This window comes from Sinocyclocheilus anshuiensis, unplaced genomic scaffold, assembly GCF_001515605.1.
Source record: "Sinocyclocheilus anshuiensis isolate Anshui unplaced genomic scaffold, SAMN03320099.WGS_v1.1 scaffold1144, whole genome shotgun sequence".
NCBI lineage: Eukaryota > Metazoa > Chordata > Actinopteri > Cypriniformes > Cyprinidae > Sinocyclocheilus > Sinocyclocheilus anshuiensis.
The window spans coordinates 572,681-590,130 of record NW_015551101.1 but is presented as its reverse complement, the minus strand read 5'-3'; the positions used below and the strand labels follow the sequence as shown (position 1 = coordinate 590,130).

General features: G+C 38.3%; 1 protein-coding gene across 1 annotated transcript; it reads left to right on the top strand.

The window, feature by feature from the left end:
* Nucleotides 1–40: 40 nt before the first annotated feature.
* Nucleotides 41–17,403, top strand: LOC107662769 (synaptotagmin-like protein 2). The gene is made up of 19 exons (XM_016452849.1): nt 41–105; nt 1,700–1,916; nt 3,797–3,948; nt 4,054–4,174; nt 4,628–4,694; nt 7,908–8,022; nt 8,114–8,923; nt 9,558–12,077; nt 12,517–12,609; nt 12,874–12,921; nt 13,034–13,128; nt 13,223–13,336; nt 14,154–14,323; nt 14,406–14,508; nt 14,859–15,020; nt 15,704–15,797; nt 16,114–16,213; nt 16,334–16,539; nt 16,646–17,403. The coding sequence occupies exons 2-19, from the start codon at nt 1,816–1,818 to the stop codon at nt 16,792–16,794; spliced, it is 5,220 nt and encodes a 1,739-aa protein (XP_016308335.1). The 5' UTR covers nt 41–105; nt 1,700–1,815; the 3' UTR covers nt 16,795–17,403.
* Nucleotides 17,404–17,450: the final 47 nt, after the last annotated feature.

The following is a 17,450-nucleotide window of genomic DNA, read 5'->3' as shown; positions in this document are numbered from 1 at the left end:
ACGTCAAGACTCCGTCTACCCCTGAGAGACGCGTCGCTCATACAGTGAAGATGTTCTGTACTGCGCGCCAGAGAGGCGCTCCAGAGGTTCTGCCACGGAAACAAGGTGAGCTGAAACCTTTCGTATCGACATATACATGTCGTTATGTTTGTGAAGATTGTTTTGCCACTACAGAATATATACACCAGCCTCTAAAGTTTAATGAAATACTTATAAATACATTCTTCAAGGTTATCACTGTGTTCGGTCTCGAGTAAAGTGTTGCGATCGATAGACTGACATAATTAATATAAAGCTGTATTTACGCTGTATTTATAAAACGGGATTACTAATCTCCGTTTGGTTTTTATTATCGAAATGACTGTAATGTGAAGAAAAGTAGTTGTGACAGGTTCTTGCCTTGCCTGCTCGTGAGTTCGTGTATATGTATCACTGATGAATGCAATGCATTTATGCCGTTTAAATATAAATGCAATACGGAGGAATAATGAATTTAAGAGAAAACAGAATAGAAAAAGAGGACATGAATCCCCAGACCTATGCAGACAGGGATACGCCACATTATCCTGTTTTTAAAATTCAATTAGGCTACATGTCTAAAACGTCAACAGATGGACTCCTAAAGCTCCAAGGTGCTTCAATTATTTTACATATCCAGAAAAAATACCACTTTAATTTATTGTTACTTGTCCTGTTTATTAAAAAGTGCAATTTATAGTTGATATGTAAATGTTTGTTTACCAAGAACTTATTCAATTGAATCCAGCCTAATGAAATTTGCAAAGAAGAGCCTCATTTGAGAAGTCAAAAGACCTTTGGACAAGAAACAGGATTCAGGATGCGACATTACAGCATCAAATAATGCAGATCAATCAGCATGTTAAATCCATTACTCATGTGCTCTTGATACATGGTTTGTTTTGTTTAATCATACCAAACACATTCATAATTTCGGATTTGAGTCAGACTCTCAAGAGAATACGTACAGTATTTCCATTCCATATTAAGCTCCTCACTAATGTAAAGCATTAACATTTCAATGCTATTTTATTGTTCGCTTGTTGTTTGTATAATGTTATGCATTAGGCTGCTTTTGTCATTTCTTTGAGGCTTGTTTTGATCCAGGTGTAACCCAGAGTAAATAGTGTTTCAGTGAGCTGTTTTCAAATATTTGCACAGTTAACATGACACGCTGGTGTCTTAAGCATTAAATATGGTCATATGATCATGTAAGGACATTTTTTAAAACAAATTAATTCAAGCGGGTTCTTATTTTTCTGTGCATAGAAATAAACCAATAATTTGAATAGAACATATCAAAGCCATTATCTGACATGACTTTTAAATGGGATCAGCATTATGCAATTTATGTTCAATGTAAAAGTTCATAATTTGCTTTAAATGTGCCCGATCTAAAGGTCTGCCCCTTCTCATGGTCAACTGACAGTGCCGTCACATGTTTTGTCTAATCTCAGCGTTCTCTAAACAGGCTCTCACTCAACTTCATTGTGCACTTATTTAGAATCACATTTCATTCCAAATTACATCAAATTCAGCATACAAATTGGGTTACTACATCTGTCCTTTCCATTAAATAAATGACTGAATAATACTAATTATTATATTTTCATAGAAAAGCCTGATCTGATGTGAATGAATCGAATGGAGAATCGCAGATGTTTTGGTGTGCTGATTGCAGGTGCCGTAATTGTGCATAATGAAATTAAGGTGATTCAGGAAGAACAACAGATAGCAGTGTGGACTCTGTGAGTGTCAGTACTAGAGTCCCCAACTGTGAGAAGAACAGTGGTCATCATGATAGACCTGAGCCACCTGAGCGAGGAGGAGCAGGAGATGATCATGACAGTTTTAAAGAGGGATGCTGAGTTGAAGAAAGCAGAGGAGGAACGAATCAAGTAAGATTGCGTAGCCAGCATAATCAAACTTTCATTTGTAGGCTAAATGACCCCCTCTCTTAATGTAAATGATAGCTGATCTCAAGCAGTGGCAGCAGTGTGATATGCATTTTTTTGTTATCAGTTTTAAGTTGAATTTTTGTATAATTATTATAAATGGCATCTTATGACATCAACTGAGGGATTACACTGAATATTCATATTTAAAAAAACAAACAAATCTTACAAATATTTTGACTAAAAAATTAATGTGAAATAAACTGTAAAAAGCTTATTTTTAATAAACTAAAAATATTAGTAAATCTGAAATACACTTTCTCTTGTATGTTCACATACAATTTAACTTAAAATATACATTACTCTTCAAAAGTTTGGGGTTAATTAATACTAAATTGATCAAAAGTGACAGTAAAGACATTTATAATGCAACAATTTATAATGCAAATTCTATCCATCAAAAAATCCTGAAAAACTGAATCAAAAGTTTTTTGCAAATAAAGCAGCACAACGGTTTTCACCATTGATAATAAAGAAATGCATGTTTTTTGAGCATCGAATCAGCATTTTACAATTTCATGTGACACTGAAGACTGGAGTAATGCCTGCTGAAAATTAAATTATATTTTAAAATATATTTCTAATAGATTTTTTTTAAATTGTAATAATATTTCACAATAATACAGTTTTACTGTATTTTTGACCAAATACATTTGTATTCTCTTTGTGAGCATACAAAAACATAAAAATAAAAAAAATCTTACCAACCACAAACTTTTGCAAATGCACAGAATGACAGTCATTTTAGACATATCTAATAAAATACAACATAATACAACATGAAAAAAAACAGGGCATTAATCCAAAGACAAACACTGAGGGGATTCACCCACATGAACGCCATTGCACTAGCAAACTATTTGTTCTCATGTTTAATGCTTTGAATGGAGACTGGTATTCTACATGAAAGGAAGAATGCAGAATCTGGCCATGTCTGGGTGATTTCCCTGTGTTCAGCCTCAACCATACTCAACCTTTTAAAAGGATTAAGTCTACCCTTGTGGAATAATTGTCTTGGCCTTTTCACATGACCAACATAGTTTCCCCTCCTTCAAAAGCAAAGATGTGTTCCAATGGTTGTTACCAAACACATGATTTTAATCAAACAATTTTGAATCAGTACAAATGCTCACAATGTCTTTATTATGGTTGTTTTGAAATTTTAGCTATTTGTAGCATTTAACATTAACCACCTCTCAAACAAGTTATAGTATAATTATTAGTTTTGACCTCTTGAGCTGTTTTTCTTAAGGAATCAATCCATAAAACTCCTTATCATTAGTGTCTGAATTACTTAACAGGGTACAGCTACTGGGAACATTGATAGTACCCAAGAAGCAGCCATTATGAGAGATGTAGTATTTGCAAAGCAAACAGAGTCAGTATTGAAGACAGTTTTGTGTATAAGTCAATGAAGAAAGAGTTTGTCCCAACTGTTTGGTCATAAGGAATGTTACTGATTTAAGAGGCTCTCATACAGGAGAGCTGTGTAACGTAATAAAAAAAATAAAGTGCAATGAGGTACCGTCATTTGGAAAGCTCAGTTTATGATCCTAGTACTCAAAGAACTTCCTGACACATTTGCACATCAAAAGAATTCAACATTTTGTGAGCAAACAACAGAGGATGTGATAAGTGCCGTGCTTTCTGACCTTGATGGCTTATGTAGTAAACTAATTTGCGGCCTGCGGAATGCATGGTATTTGTTCAAAGGACCATTCTGAGGTGAGACAATATATTAGGTTAGATGCATGTTGCAGGGAGCTGTTGATGATTTTAATTTTTCTCACCCAAGTTGAACCTCTGTCTCATCTGATTCCCAGACAGCTGCAGAAAGCCGTCCCAGAGGAAGACAAACGCAAATTTATGTCAGGAGAATGGTTCTACGAAGCAAAGTCACAGAGACACCAGGACAGGGTTCATGGCTCTGAAATCATCATGGCATCGATGAAGCAAAGGAAACCCTCAGTTGTTGGTGAGACCAAAAACCTACAGTTTACACATGCAACTCCTCTTGGTTAAATGCTTTGATAGCAAGCATATCAAACACCAGTAAACATCTCACTATCCTCCTATATAGAGTATTTAACCAAGTCGTGGGGCGGCAGATCCAGAAGCATCAGCCGAAAGGATAGTGATGGTATCATGACGTCACCTAAAGTAACACAAACTACTGAGTCCTCAGAGCAGCTAAAAGAGAGGTAATGCTAAATGTTCATGGACAAAAGCACAAATATCAGCATCTACGGTTCAGTGAGGTTGGCATAATCCTACACTGAATATTTAGACACACATAGTATATCTCATCTAGCTCTGTATTCATCAACTTATCCGGAACAACAGGAGTAATAACTGTTCCCGCTTGCCAGAACCCTTTGGTTTGCATTGTGTGTGCAACCTCCACCCCTCCCAGGCGCTTTGTGTGCTTTACAGGTGTGGATACCTTATGATTTCAAGATCTTTATGACTCGACAAGGGTCAACAGAGGAGTTTGCACGGTGTCCTCTTAAAGTACTCTGCCTGTGAAGGTTTAATTGATCCTGGTCATTGCAGGATGTCTTGTAGAACTTTAGTCCAAATCAGCTGGACTTGTTTTCTTTTGCTTCTTATGAATGCAAGCATAAAAATGCAATTGCTATTTCTTTTAAAATTAGGGAAAATGGTGAGACATTAGAAGTCCAGCAAGAAAAACTAAACATAGGCACGAGATCGCCATCCAAGGTATGTACTCATTAAACTACACAACCATATCAGGGTCAACTGCCTTCATTACTGTATATCCTTGGGGAAACACTTAAAGGGGTCATATCATAAGGAATCAAAATTTCAAAACATCCTCTCCAGTCCAAACAGACCAGGGGTGTCCAAACTTTTCCTAAAGGGGGCCAGATTCGACGATGTGGAAATACTGGGGGGCCGGATGCTTCTACCTATATATATATATATATATGTATGTATGTATGTATGTATGTATGTAATAACGGTCCGTGCAGCGCGGTTCAAACGAGTCGCGCTCTTCCGCTTTTGACGCGTTTAGGAATTCGCGTGCGCTAAAGAAATGAGAGCGCATATGAGTTATCAAATTGATATCACTCGCGTTTTACTGCTATATCTGGTCTCAAATTTAGTGCTGCCATCTTGTGTTGACATTTTGAAACTGCATAGGCATATTTTGTAAATTATGCTTGGCGGGCCATATATAATATAGACTATTAAGACAGCTGCGGGCCGCTTAACATTCATCCACGGGCCGTAGTTTGGACACCCCTGAAATAGACCATTTATTAAAAATGTGGGAAAATGGTTCCTACCTAACTTTCATGACTTACACAGGGCTTAAAGTTCTCCGGCACCGTGCCGGATCTCCGGCGTGCAGCGTTAGGCTGCGGGGAAAAAATAGTCCAATATTTAAAAAAAAAATCTTGTTGATTGATATCACTTTCTAGTCCATGAGTTCGCCTACCAATGGTATGAGAGGAGCACAGCTTTCACTCTCAACCAAACTAACATTACTAGCCAATCAGAATGTTTTGCTCTTATAAACACACGACGCGCTTAATCGTATCCAATTGCGGAGTCGCAGCCCTGACGAGTGGAGAAGCGCGTCACAAAGCTGCGAGGCGCAATGGTCAAAGATGTCCATCTAGCGCATATTTTACATAGAATAACTAATTAAAAAGCAGCGGAGTTTTGTAAACAGCTCAGAGTAATCATGTCATCTCCATAGAACGATATGAATGCCAGAACAAATTTACCGGGATTTTTGAAAAGGTCCTGTTCTCATGATCTATTAATGGTAACTTACCAGAAATTTACCAGTACTGTATGTGTGCAAGGGGCTAAACTCTTCCTCTGCATATGCCGTGAATTTGAACGTTCATCTGGAAAAACAGTGTGCATTATCTCACTAGATTTGTAACGTAAATCATTTATAAACCTTCGCCAACACAGGAGAATACATAATCTAAATAAATATGTCTAAATAGGCCATGTATTGTACATCGCGATTTCAAAATAAAAGTTTCTGTCCCGCCTCTTTGCCCATCTTCGATTATCCGGGAGTGACACGCGGTGACGCACTGCAAAGATGGCGACGGCCGCCTCCGCCCACTTTTGAGCTTCAAAAACTATCTTTGGAACCCTACGGGTGACGTCACGGACACTACATTCATGTTTTTATACAGTCTATGGTATTTTGTCTCATCTCGTGAGCTAAGTGTATTGCCACACCCCTAGTGTCGATAAGCTGTGATATAGCTCATAATTTTCCAAGTGTATGATACAGCTTTCAGTCTTCAGGTCAACCATATATTCGTGAAAAAAAATCAGTTTGAATAAAGAAAGCAATAACTTTGCCATAGTATCCTTTCAAATGTTAAAGTTGCCACAGTCATTGCATGCTTTGCATGTGCTGCCCCGCCCCACCCCGCCCCCCGGAAAAAAAAGTTCAGGCTCAGGATTTTTTTTTGCTTTAACCCCTGCTTACAGCTATCAAATGAATACATTAAAGAGGATGTCTACTGCTATTTCATGCATTCCGACTTATTTACATTGCTAAAGAATTGGATTCTCATGATATACATGGCCACCCCGGGGGCAGGGCAGCACATGCAAAGCATGCAATGACTGTGGCAACTTTAACCTTTGAAAGGATACTATGGCAAAGTTATTGCTTTCTTTATTCAAACTGATTTTTTTTAATGAATATATGGTCATCCAGGTGGATGCTGCACACTGGTGGTGGTTGAGGAGATTCCCCCTGACAATGTAAAGCACTTTGGGTGCCTAGAAAAGCGCTAAAAAAAAGTCTTAAAAATTTTTTTTAATGAATATATGGTCATCCAGGTGGATGCTGCACACTGGTGGTGGTTGAGGAGATTCCCCCTGACAATGTAAAGCACTTTGAGTGCCTAGAAAAGCGCTAAAAAAAAGTATTTGAGTTGACGTATGACATAGTATTTCTGTGCCAACGACATCCCTTCAGCATTCGTATAAGTTTTGGAAAGTTTTTTCGAGTATGGCCCTGTATAAAGAGTGGATTTCTTTGTGTAGGCACTACTTTAGGAAGAGTGAGCGCACACAGCAACCAGAGTATATTGCTGGATCTGATTTTGAGCCATAGTTAATTTAAGTCAATAAAGTTTTTGTTCCTGTTTTATTTATGCCGATGTCGCAGCTTGCAGACGATCGCTACGGAAAAGCTTTGCATGCTCGTGACTCTTTAGCTCCACCCACGGCACGCCTTCAGGAGCTCGACTGTTTTCAGAGAGAAGCGGTACAGCTGTATCCTTCTTTAATAAATCTGATAAAACTAAAGACTCTTCGGCGATATGAAGGATGCAATACTACTCTATTGGTACTCAAGATTAACATGAGATTGGCAGAAACTGTGTGTTATGTCCACTTTAACATACTGTATGGCCGCCCACATTTAGACATCAACAACACCTATCTACTTAGAAACTTGGTCCACCTGGTCAGTATGAGGTACTAAGGAGGATACTGCCACAATATAACGCAGGCTTTGCAAAGAGGCTGTTATTGAAGGATGGGGCAGAGCAAACAGTATATAGAGTATATTGGACTCATCAGCAGACCTGCAGCTTGTGAGTAAACACAGCTGTTTCTCATGTCACATGCAACCAGGGTGTTAGATGCAGAGGTATAAAAAAATCGGTTATTTCTATGTATCAGATAGAGGGTGGAAAATTGTCATGAATTTTATCTAAAATTCATATCTTCAGTAAAACTACAGCATAAGGTAATAAATAAAATGACTTAATACAGATGTATGATATGACCCCTTTTAAGTCTAGGTCCCTCTAGTATGTTAATTTTGAGTGAAAGTCAATGCTAAACGACAAATAAATCAATATGGCATCAATAATCAATGTATTTATTCATTGTAAACTTTGTCTGTTTACCTGGTTCCAGCCAAGGCACAACCCATTTAACAGTGTTCCAATAGAGCTTGATTTTGAGGAAACTGATATCCACTTAACATCAGGACCTGGATTCAGGAAATCATTAGACCGAGGCTCTGATTCAGGTTTATGTGGCAACTTGTTGTATAATGTTCATTTGTGCTCAGAAATTTGTAGTTTTGTGTTCTCCCATGCTTACAAGTCTAATATTTGCAGTAAAACATCAGGAAGCAAGTCATGGTGAAGTTAATAGTGAGGTCTTTAACACCCCGCACAACAAACCTCCTGGTCAAAAGCCTGTGCCAAAGAAGAGGACCAAAATCAACAAACCGCAGAGCTCTGTCTCAGACAGCACCAACTCTGTGTCCAGCCAGGGTGTGTCCACCACAGCAGGCTCAGGTATCAGGTCTCCACCACCAAGAAGTATCCCTAAACATAGCTCCAATGAGACCACTCTCAAGAGCCAGCTGCGACAACCAGTAGTATCCCTAAGCTATGTTCGCAAAAACAGCAGTCAAGAAAAGGATCTTGAAGAATCTCGACTTTCACTGGGTAGTCCAGAAGAATCAGGTAGCAAAACTGAAAACAAAGAGCAATTTAGCTCTCCTTCACCACTGAAGTTGCCAAAGTCACGTTTACCAGTTAGAGCTTCATCGCAACTGATAAACCCTCCACAAGGCTTACAAGAAAAGCCAAAAATAAAACCACGTCTAAGTCTGAACTCTATCACAAGAGCAGATGATGGCAAAAAAGTGGAAGAACTTGTAAAACAAAGAAGAGAAACAAACAGTTGCCTTCCTCAGACATCAAGTATGGAATTAGAGGGCCAAAACATTTCTGGTGAAATTAACCTTCCTCGTGAAAATGCAATGTTCACGTTGACTGACAACTCTGAAAAGCCACTGGATGAGATCACTGTCCCTCAATCTACACTGCACAAATCTGGGAATGTGGAAAATCATATGAGTCCGTATCCAAAATCAGAAATGATAGGAACTGAAGAAAATATGAAGAAAACTGCTGTTGGTATGATCCACATTTTTTAGAAATGTTCAAAATTTGTTAAAGGAGAAATTCACCCAAAAATGAGAATGATGTTATTTACCCATAATCATGTCATTTCAAACCTGTACGACTGACTGACTTCTGCCGAACACAGGAGATAATTTAACAAGCAGCAAGTTAAATTTTGGGTGGGCTGACAAATAATGGCAGTACACTGGGTCTCACTTTAGTGCCTAAAGCACCCAAGTGTGTCAGCAAAATATACATTTCACATTTTGGTAAAATACAATCTGATATTCAAGCAGTTGTACACTCATCCAGCTCTTCACACTCCAGTCCAGTAGGTGATGGAAATGTTCACCCTTCTTCTGCTTCAAAAAACCAACTTACAAGGAACCACCACCAATATTGAAAATACACAATTGGATATTTATTAAATGTTCTGCTTTGTGCAACCACTGCTGTGTTCTGCAGAAGAAAGAAAGTCATATGGGTTTGGAATGACATGCAGGTTAGTAAACGATAACATGATTTTCATATTTGGGTGAAATAATCTTAAATTTAAATTTAGTTGAATTAAATTTTTACTTACAATAGTGTTGTCTAGATATTCTGGCCATTCAATGCTACACTGTTTTTTAAATTTTTTATACAGATCAACAATTTCCCAGATCCCTCAACATAACAGATACATTCAACAAGACAGATGCCTCTACTGACTGTGAGACTGACAGCAGCCCCCTTGTCTTCAATATAAAACGAAAGACTAATAACTCAAAACAAGAAGATGCCAAAATGGAAGTCATGACAGATGAACATATTTCCACACCTACCGATGAACAAGGAGATTCCATTGCCAAAGTTCTTGAGTGGTTTAGCAGAAGCTCAGACAGCAGTGATAGGCTTGATGTAGAGAGCAATGTCCAAGACATGGAGGACGACACCAAGATCGATGACATAGACTTTGAAGATGACATTAATCAGAGAGCCAAACCAAGAGATAATGTGTACTTAATCATACCACGCCAAAGCGAAGAGGTTCCATCAGAAGTCAATACAATATTTCTACAACAGACAGATTGGGGAAAGGAACAGAGTGTTGATGAGCCTTCCCAGAGTTCTCCAAAAGAACAGAGAAGATATGAATCTGCTTCTTATAAAGAACCTCTCATCAAGAAACCTTCTATTGACTCTGCTCTTACTGCAAACAATGTGCCTCCAGAGATCCCAGAGGTGAATATTTCTGTAGGTGGGAAAGTTAGTCTAAATGAGAACAAAATCAAGAGAGAGGAAGAGACTAAAGTCAAACTTGAAGACACTGACATCAAGCAGACTCAAAATCAGCCAAAAGAAATAACAGGTGCTGAAGAGAACCAGCGACCAAAGATTGCCAATTTGAGATCATTCTGGGAGAAAGAAAACATTGGTCCAAAGATTTTGATCGGCAAATCTAGTGCACCTGCTAAAAATGAACACTTAATCCCAAGTGATATTAGCAGAAAGCCAACTGAAGGTGTAGAGGAACAACTAAGAAGTGAGCAGAGCTTGAAAGTAACATCTCCAGGACATCAGAAACAAGAGAGAATTGGAGAAGATGTAGACCTTGAGCATATTGGAAGTGGTAACACCACCTATAAACCCCAAGTACCCATTTTTACAGATGAATCAAAACCCCCATTGACATATGCTAATCAGAAGACTGACCAAATACATGCAAGCTCTCCCTTAGAGAAAGTTCCACATTTAAAATCATCTTCACCATCTCTTGACAGTGGATCCTTGCTAGAGGGTCAAAATGGTGATAGCAGAGGCACCATTAGCATCAACAGTAATGATGCAGATCACACTTCTCCAAAAGAATTGGAGGCAAAATCAAGAACCGCACCAAGGACAAATCAAGTGCCTTTTGTTAAGCAGAATTTCCAGCAAGAGAACATGGCAGAGAGGATCAAGCAACTCAAGTCCTTTTGGGAGAAAGAATCTAGAACATCAGCAGCAGCTCAAAACAGATCGACTACTACTGCTCGACTGAACCAAAGATTTACCAAATCTGAGTTTGATCTCAGAACAATAGGTACTGATTATGATGATTATGATGATGATGTTGAGGACAGTACTTCTGCCAGAGGTAGACTGTCTCCCAGTTTATTGGTGCATCCACTACGGAAGGATAAGCCAAGTGTGATGGATGGTATGAGCACTTTACAGTTTAAGAACCTCCGTGACTTCTGGCGAGGATCACCTACAAAATCTGGGCAAAGGTCACCAGTTCTTGAAAGTGGAAATCAGAGATCCTTAAGTCCACAAAGCCAAAATGAAAGAGTCAATGTCAAAGACTTTGTAAATGAAAGCCAGAATAACAAAACATCCTCACCAGCCAAAACCAGAGTATTCCAGTCTCCCTCAAAGAAGAGGATTATGTCAAGACAAGAATCTGGATCAAAAACCGATCAGTCGCACATGGTCTCAGGCGAATTATTCTCCCATGGAGTGTCTCATTTTCTTCAGCAACAGAAAGGCTCTCACACCTCTTCAGAAGCCACAATGGTACCTAAACCTCAGGTTGGTCAAGAGTCACAACCTAAACACGGTAGAAGAAATAGCAAAGGCAGTCTAAATGGAAAAGCAAATGCCATGAGACGTGCCGCCAGCATGTTTTCTGTGAACACTGCGGTTGAGGAGCAAAGCCAGGACTTAAATCTTCAGTCCAAGAATTCCCAGGGCCCCAGTCTGCAACAGGTTAAAAAGGCACCAGAAACTAGCATCACACAGTCCAGGAAAACACAGGAAGCTAGCTATACCCTGCCAAAAACATCCCCAGAAATCTGTTGGAGAGACAAAGACAAAAACATTCAGAGAAGACCGTCACGTACATCAGAGGATTCTGACTCTCAACCTCTTGCTAGATCCTTCATTCCACGGGACTACCAGCATTACCTTGGCATCACAGAGGACAGAAGTATGTACACTCCACCTCCAGTTACAGAGCAGGTTGACGATTTCATCTGCACTTCATTTACATCATCTCCAGAGACACACCGCAGCTGTAAATGTTCCCCTGTGAAAACCAGTACTCCAGTACAGGGTTCCCCTGACCTAAAAACCAGGAGAGGGAGCCTGGGATGCCACTCAACCACACAAACTGATGGAAATGCCACTAAGGGGAATTTAAACCGTGAGTTTGAACCTTTGACCTTGGTGTTGTTATCAGTATGCTCTATTGTTTGAGCTACAGGAACACTTTCAATTTTTCAGTTTCATCAACTGCCAGGTGTGAATCGTAAATCTGATTATTTAAAAAAGTAATAATACACCTCTTCTGATCAGATCACAATTTGAAGGACAAATTAGAGAATTCATTCATTAGAAATTAACATGACTTAAAAAGGACTAAATGACTTCAGTCTTAAACTGTTTACAAATTAGGTATATGTAATTAAATCTGCGTTGTATTAGAATTTCTCACAGCTTCCCTTTCAAGTGTCAAATAGTAAGTGCTCACACTACACAATAGTACAAGAAAAGGGAACAAAACACCAGCAACATTCTTCTTGCTTCTTGAATTAATTCTTTATACCTCTATGGGATCAAACTTACACTGTTAAATCTTACAGGTGAAAATGAAAGTCCCATTCAGAAAGCTTTGAGACGAGCTTCATCTAGACCAGTGTACCATAAAAGCATGGAAGATATCAGCACTCTTCCTAGTAAGCATCAATCCTCTCTATCATGTCAAACGTTTTTTAAACTGTATCTGACTATAACTTATATACTGTTTGTTATTAGTTTTTCAGCTAAAAGTACCATATCCATATTTAGCTTTTCCTTTCAGAGTTTACTTATCACGCAGTAGCAGCACAATGCTTCTTCCAGAGTACACCTTATTGTTTGGCTCTAAATGGAAAGTACAAGTGACAACAGAATCTGTTCTACTATTTCCTGTGTTTTGTCATTGTGATCTTTTCCCTAAGGACAAGACCAAAAACAAACAAATGACTACATGCAGAGCAACTATGATGGCAAGTTTTGAGCTTAACTTCTTGATATGTTTTACAGTGTATGCACTAATTTTGTTGACATCATATGACATTGGCATTTGCTCTGAATCTCACTCCTGATGTCTTGTTTAAGACTCTAGCACACTTGTCCAAACTTCCTTTGCCACATCAGACCCAGTGCACCTGAAGCAACTCAGTAAATCAGTGCCCTCATTCCTGCAAAAAGAAGTTGGTTCATTTGTCGTTTTTTATCTAAGATAAAAGGTCAGGTCACAAAAAATTTGTGGTGCTCAAAGTGTCTGTTACTGTCCTGTCTTTATAGAGTGATGGAGGAGAAAGTGACTCCGAGAGCAGTTCTCGCAGCAGTGTACCACAGTGGAATAACAGACAATTCACTGACCTCAGCAACTACTCTGGATCCACCTCCCTGTCATCTGTATGTTCATATTCTATATATTATATACCTAACTATTTACCAAGCACATGCATATAATATAGTATATACTCTATACACTTATGGAAACAGAACCTGTCAATTATTCCACTTGCCTCACATATGATTTGTGTTATAGTAAATTTCTTTAAGTCATCATGAAGCACCATTCACAAACCATTTTACTTTTGTAACCAGACCATCGTAATCCAAATTAAACAGAATATTCTAGGAGAAAAAAGCAGTGCAGGGCTTTATTCTAACCAGATTATTGAGATGAACATGTTTTGCTTAAGTACGCTAATTGAATTGAATTACTCACCCACATGACGTTCCAAACCAGTAAGATCTTCGTTCATGTTCGGAACACAAATTAAGATATTTTTGATGAAATCCGAGAGCTTTCTGACACTGCATAGACTGCAACGCAACTACCACATTCAAGGCCCAGAAAGTTAGTAAAGACATTGTTAAAATAGTCCATGTGACATCAGTGGTTCAACCTTAATTTTATGAAGATACGAGAATACTTCTTGTGTGTAAAGAAAACAAAAATAACTTTATTCAACAATTTCTTCCTTACTACCTTTCTGGGCCTTAAACATATCAGTTGCCTTGCTGTCCATACAGGGTCAGAAAGCTCTAGGATTTCATCAAAAATATCTTAATTCGTGTTCCGAAGATGAATGAATGTCTTGCGGGTTTAAAATGACACGAGGGTGAGTAATTAATGACAGGATTTTCATTTTTGGGTGAACTAACCACTTCAGCACATTGGTGTACTGGGAATTATTCAATACTGAATTTCCATCATCCTCAGGTTAGCGGCAGTGTTGTGAGTGTGTACAATAGCGACTACAGCAGTGTTGACATCCAAGGAAGCATCCAGTTTTCACTAAACTATGTGCACAAGTTGCAGGAGTTCCACATCTTTGTTGTTCAGTGCCAGAATCTAGCAGCAGTGGACACCAAGAGGAATCGATCTGACCCGTAAGATTGCGATCTCAGTACCACCCACCCTTTCTCCTCTAAATAGATTTTTTTCTCCATGGATAGCTTGTTCTTTTTCTAGGTATGTCAAGAGTTACCTCATTCCTGATCCTGCCAATTTGGGAAAAAGAAAAACTGCTGTGAAGAAGAAAACACTGAATCCTACATACAATGAGATTCTTAGGGTAAGAGCATCACTGACAGTTGTCGCATTTTTCATGCATTTAAATGTTATGCATTTAGTAATTACAATATTTGTAATGATTTGATATATTTGCACATCACATTTCACTTTGTTGCATTAATTGCATAATGTTTCGTAATTGCTTTACTATTCATACCAAGCTGAAATGTCTATAATAGGCTGTTTAATGGGAGATGCCATTGTGACAACATGCCCCGCTATTGGGTGTGTTCAATTTACTATAATTTCTTCCAGGCTATAATGGGGGAAATGCAGGCCCCAACCTCCCCTATATGCATTACACCAAATGCCTAATAATCTTTTTTTCATTTTATTATTTGATGCATACAGTACAGAGTTCGAATGGAGTACCTGACGTCCCAGGTTCTCAACCTTTCAGCATGGCACAATGACACATTTGGTCGTAACAGCTTCCTGGGTGAGATAGAGCTCGACCTCTCCTCTTGGGATTTTAATGACACAGAGTGGAAACTTTTACCTCTTAAACCAAGGGTATAGTATGAATTTGTTGATCATTTCTCTTACATGGCACTTCTACAGCATTTTCAAAGTTAAAATACTTCATACACAAATGCATGACCTCTTACTCTAATGTTACCTGGACAACAAATAGGTAAACAGTTTTTTTTTTACTAATTTATTTTTTGGTTTACTAGTGCAGGCTTTCAAATTATTCCGAACACAGAAACATCCGCCATGTTGCATACAACAAATGAAAACATGTGTCCTAAAATCAAAATATCAAACATGTTTAAAATCCACTGACTTGATAGAATGAGCCTGAAGCTAAAAAAAAAAAAAAAAAAAGCTTGTGCCCATCATACACTAAAAATGCAATGACTTCTCCAGACTGCAAATTGGGACCAAAATCTGTGCACAAATTGGGAGTATGCTGGAGTATGCAGTTTCTGTGCTACTAGTGTCATCTAGTGGAACTACAAAAGAAAAGCATGTTCTCAAACAACCTTTGCAGATGCTCTTTTAGCACATCACGTCTCCCCCAATTCTGACTGTTGAAAATCAAAAGTGGTCTAAATAAGAAGGTTTATATAAGAAGAGACTTTCAACCAGTATAACAAGAAACTGGAAAAAGTTGCCTACCCTAGCTTTAAATAATGGCAGAATTGTCATTTTTGGCTGAATTACGCCTTTAAGCTGTTTTGTTCTGATTCCAGAATCTGTTCTCTATGGCCACAAACAGCCTCCAGCCATCTGACTTGAGAGGACAGATGAGACTGGCCGTACGTTTCCTGCATCAGATTTCCCACTGTAAGGCTCCACCCTTTACAATCAATTACTATTCACAATAATTCACATTCATACACTGTAAAAATGATTTTTGAAAATGAAATTTGGAAGTAAAGATTATTAGAGTAACTTTTCTTCTTCATTTCACCTTTAATTCAATGGTTTGCTTGTTAATTCTATGTAATTTCTGAGTGAAAATGTTTCCTACACAAAACTCTTCTCAGTGCACAGCTGAACTGATATAATGAAAGACAGCACATTATGTCACAGAAAAAGTCAAATGTCAAAGTTCTGTCAAATGATCGGTGCTAATGTTTCTTTCTTTTTTTTAATCCAGCAAAAAACACTCCTGGCTCTGGTGAGGTGCATATCTGGGTAAAAGACTGCAAGAATCTCCCTCTTATCAAAAGTCCAACTATTGACCCATATGTAAAATGGTAATAATAATAATAATAAAACACTTCTATTATATTGTGATTGCATGGCATTATAGCTATTTTTCTTGAAAACATCTTTAGTGTCCTACTAAATAATGGTTTGTTTAATTCCTTGCACAGCTTTGTACTCCCCGACACCAGCAAAAAGAGCCGTCAGAAGACTCGGGTGCTGAAGAGAACAGTCAACCCCGTATTTAACCACACTATGGTTTATGATGGCTTCAGGGCAGAGGACCTGAAAGAGGCTTGTGTGGAGCTTACTGTTTGGGACCGTGACCGACTAGCCAATCACCTGCTCGGAGGCCTGAGACTCGGCATGGGCACAGGTGCAGTCCAGTGTTGGATGTTTATTGGATCTGAGATCTATAAACATAAACACATATAAAATGCATATTAACACAAAAATGATATGCAAGCCAATTTTGTGTACAGGCAAGAGTTACGGAGTACAGGTGGACTGGATGGACTCTACAGCAGAGGAAGTCGCTTTATGGAGGAGAACGATGGAATCTCCCAATGAATGGGTGGAGGGCATGTTACCACTGAGGATTGTAACAGCAGCCAAAAACACATGGAAATGAGATTACAGGGACATTTATCAAATCACGTCTTTCAAATAATATTTGTCCAGCTTGCATTTGTTATGATTTATAGTATAATAGATTAGGTTTTTGTCATGTTAGGACTTTTTGGGCCCCATTAGACCTGACATCAACACGAGTTCTGTTTCCAGATATATAGATATTCTCTAGCTGTATTTATTTATTGCCTTCACTCCTGTGTTCAGTAGGATTGAACAGAGATCAGATTGAATTTATTGAGCCAATAACATATTACATGAGATCATTTACCGATTTCAAAATGCTTTCCATAAAAGTAAGTTATAAGCAATGTCTAAAGGTGGATGTTCAGGTGATTCTTTTCTAATGTAATCTGTTTTTAAGAGGTTACAGATTTATATAGCTAACGAGAATCCCTTAAAACATCACATATATTTTGAGTCTTAAGACCTCATAAACTATAGTATATGTTCAAGACTTCAAAATAGTTTTGCAAAGTGGGTGACTGCTTTATTTGTCAAATACGTCTGTACTAACATCAAAGCTCAAAGACATACTGTACTACAAGCAAAATAATGCATGATACTCCTAACATACCAAAAGCAAATGAATAAACAGAAAGTTGGTTCACCATGCTGAAATTTTTATTTATCTTGTATGTATGTGCATGGTGACAA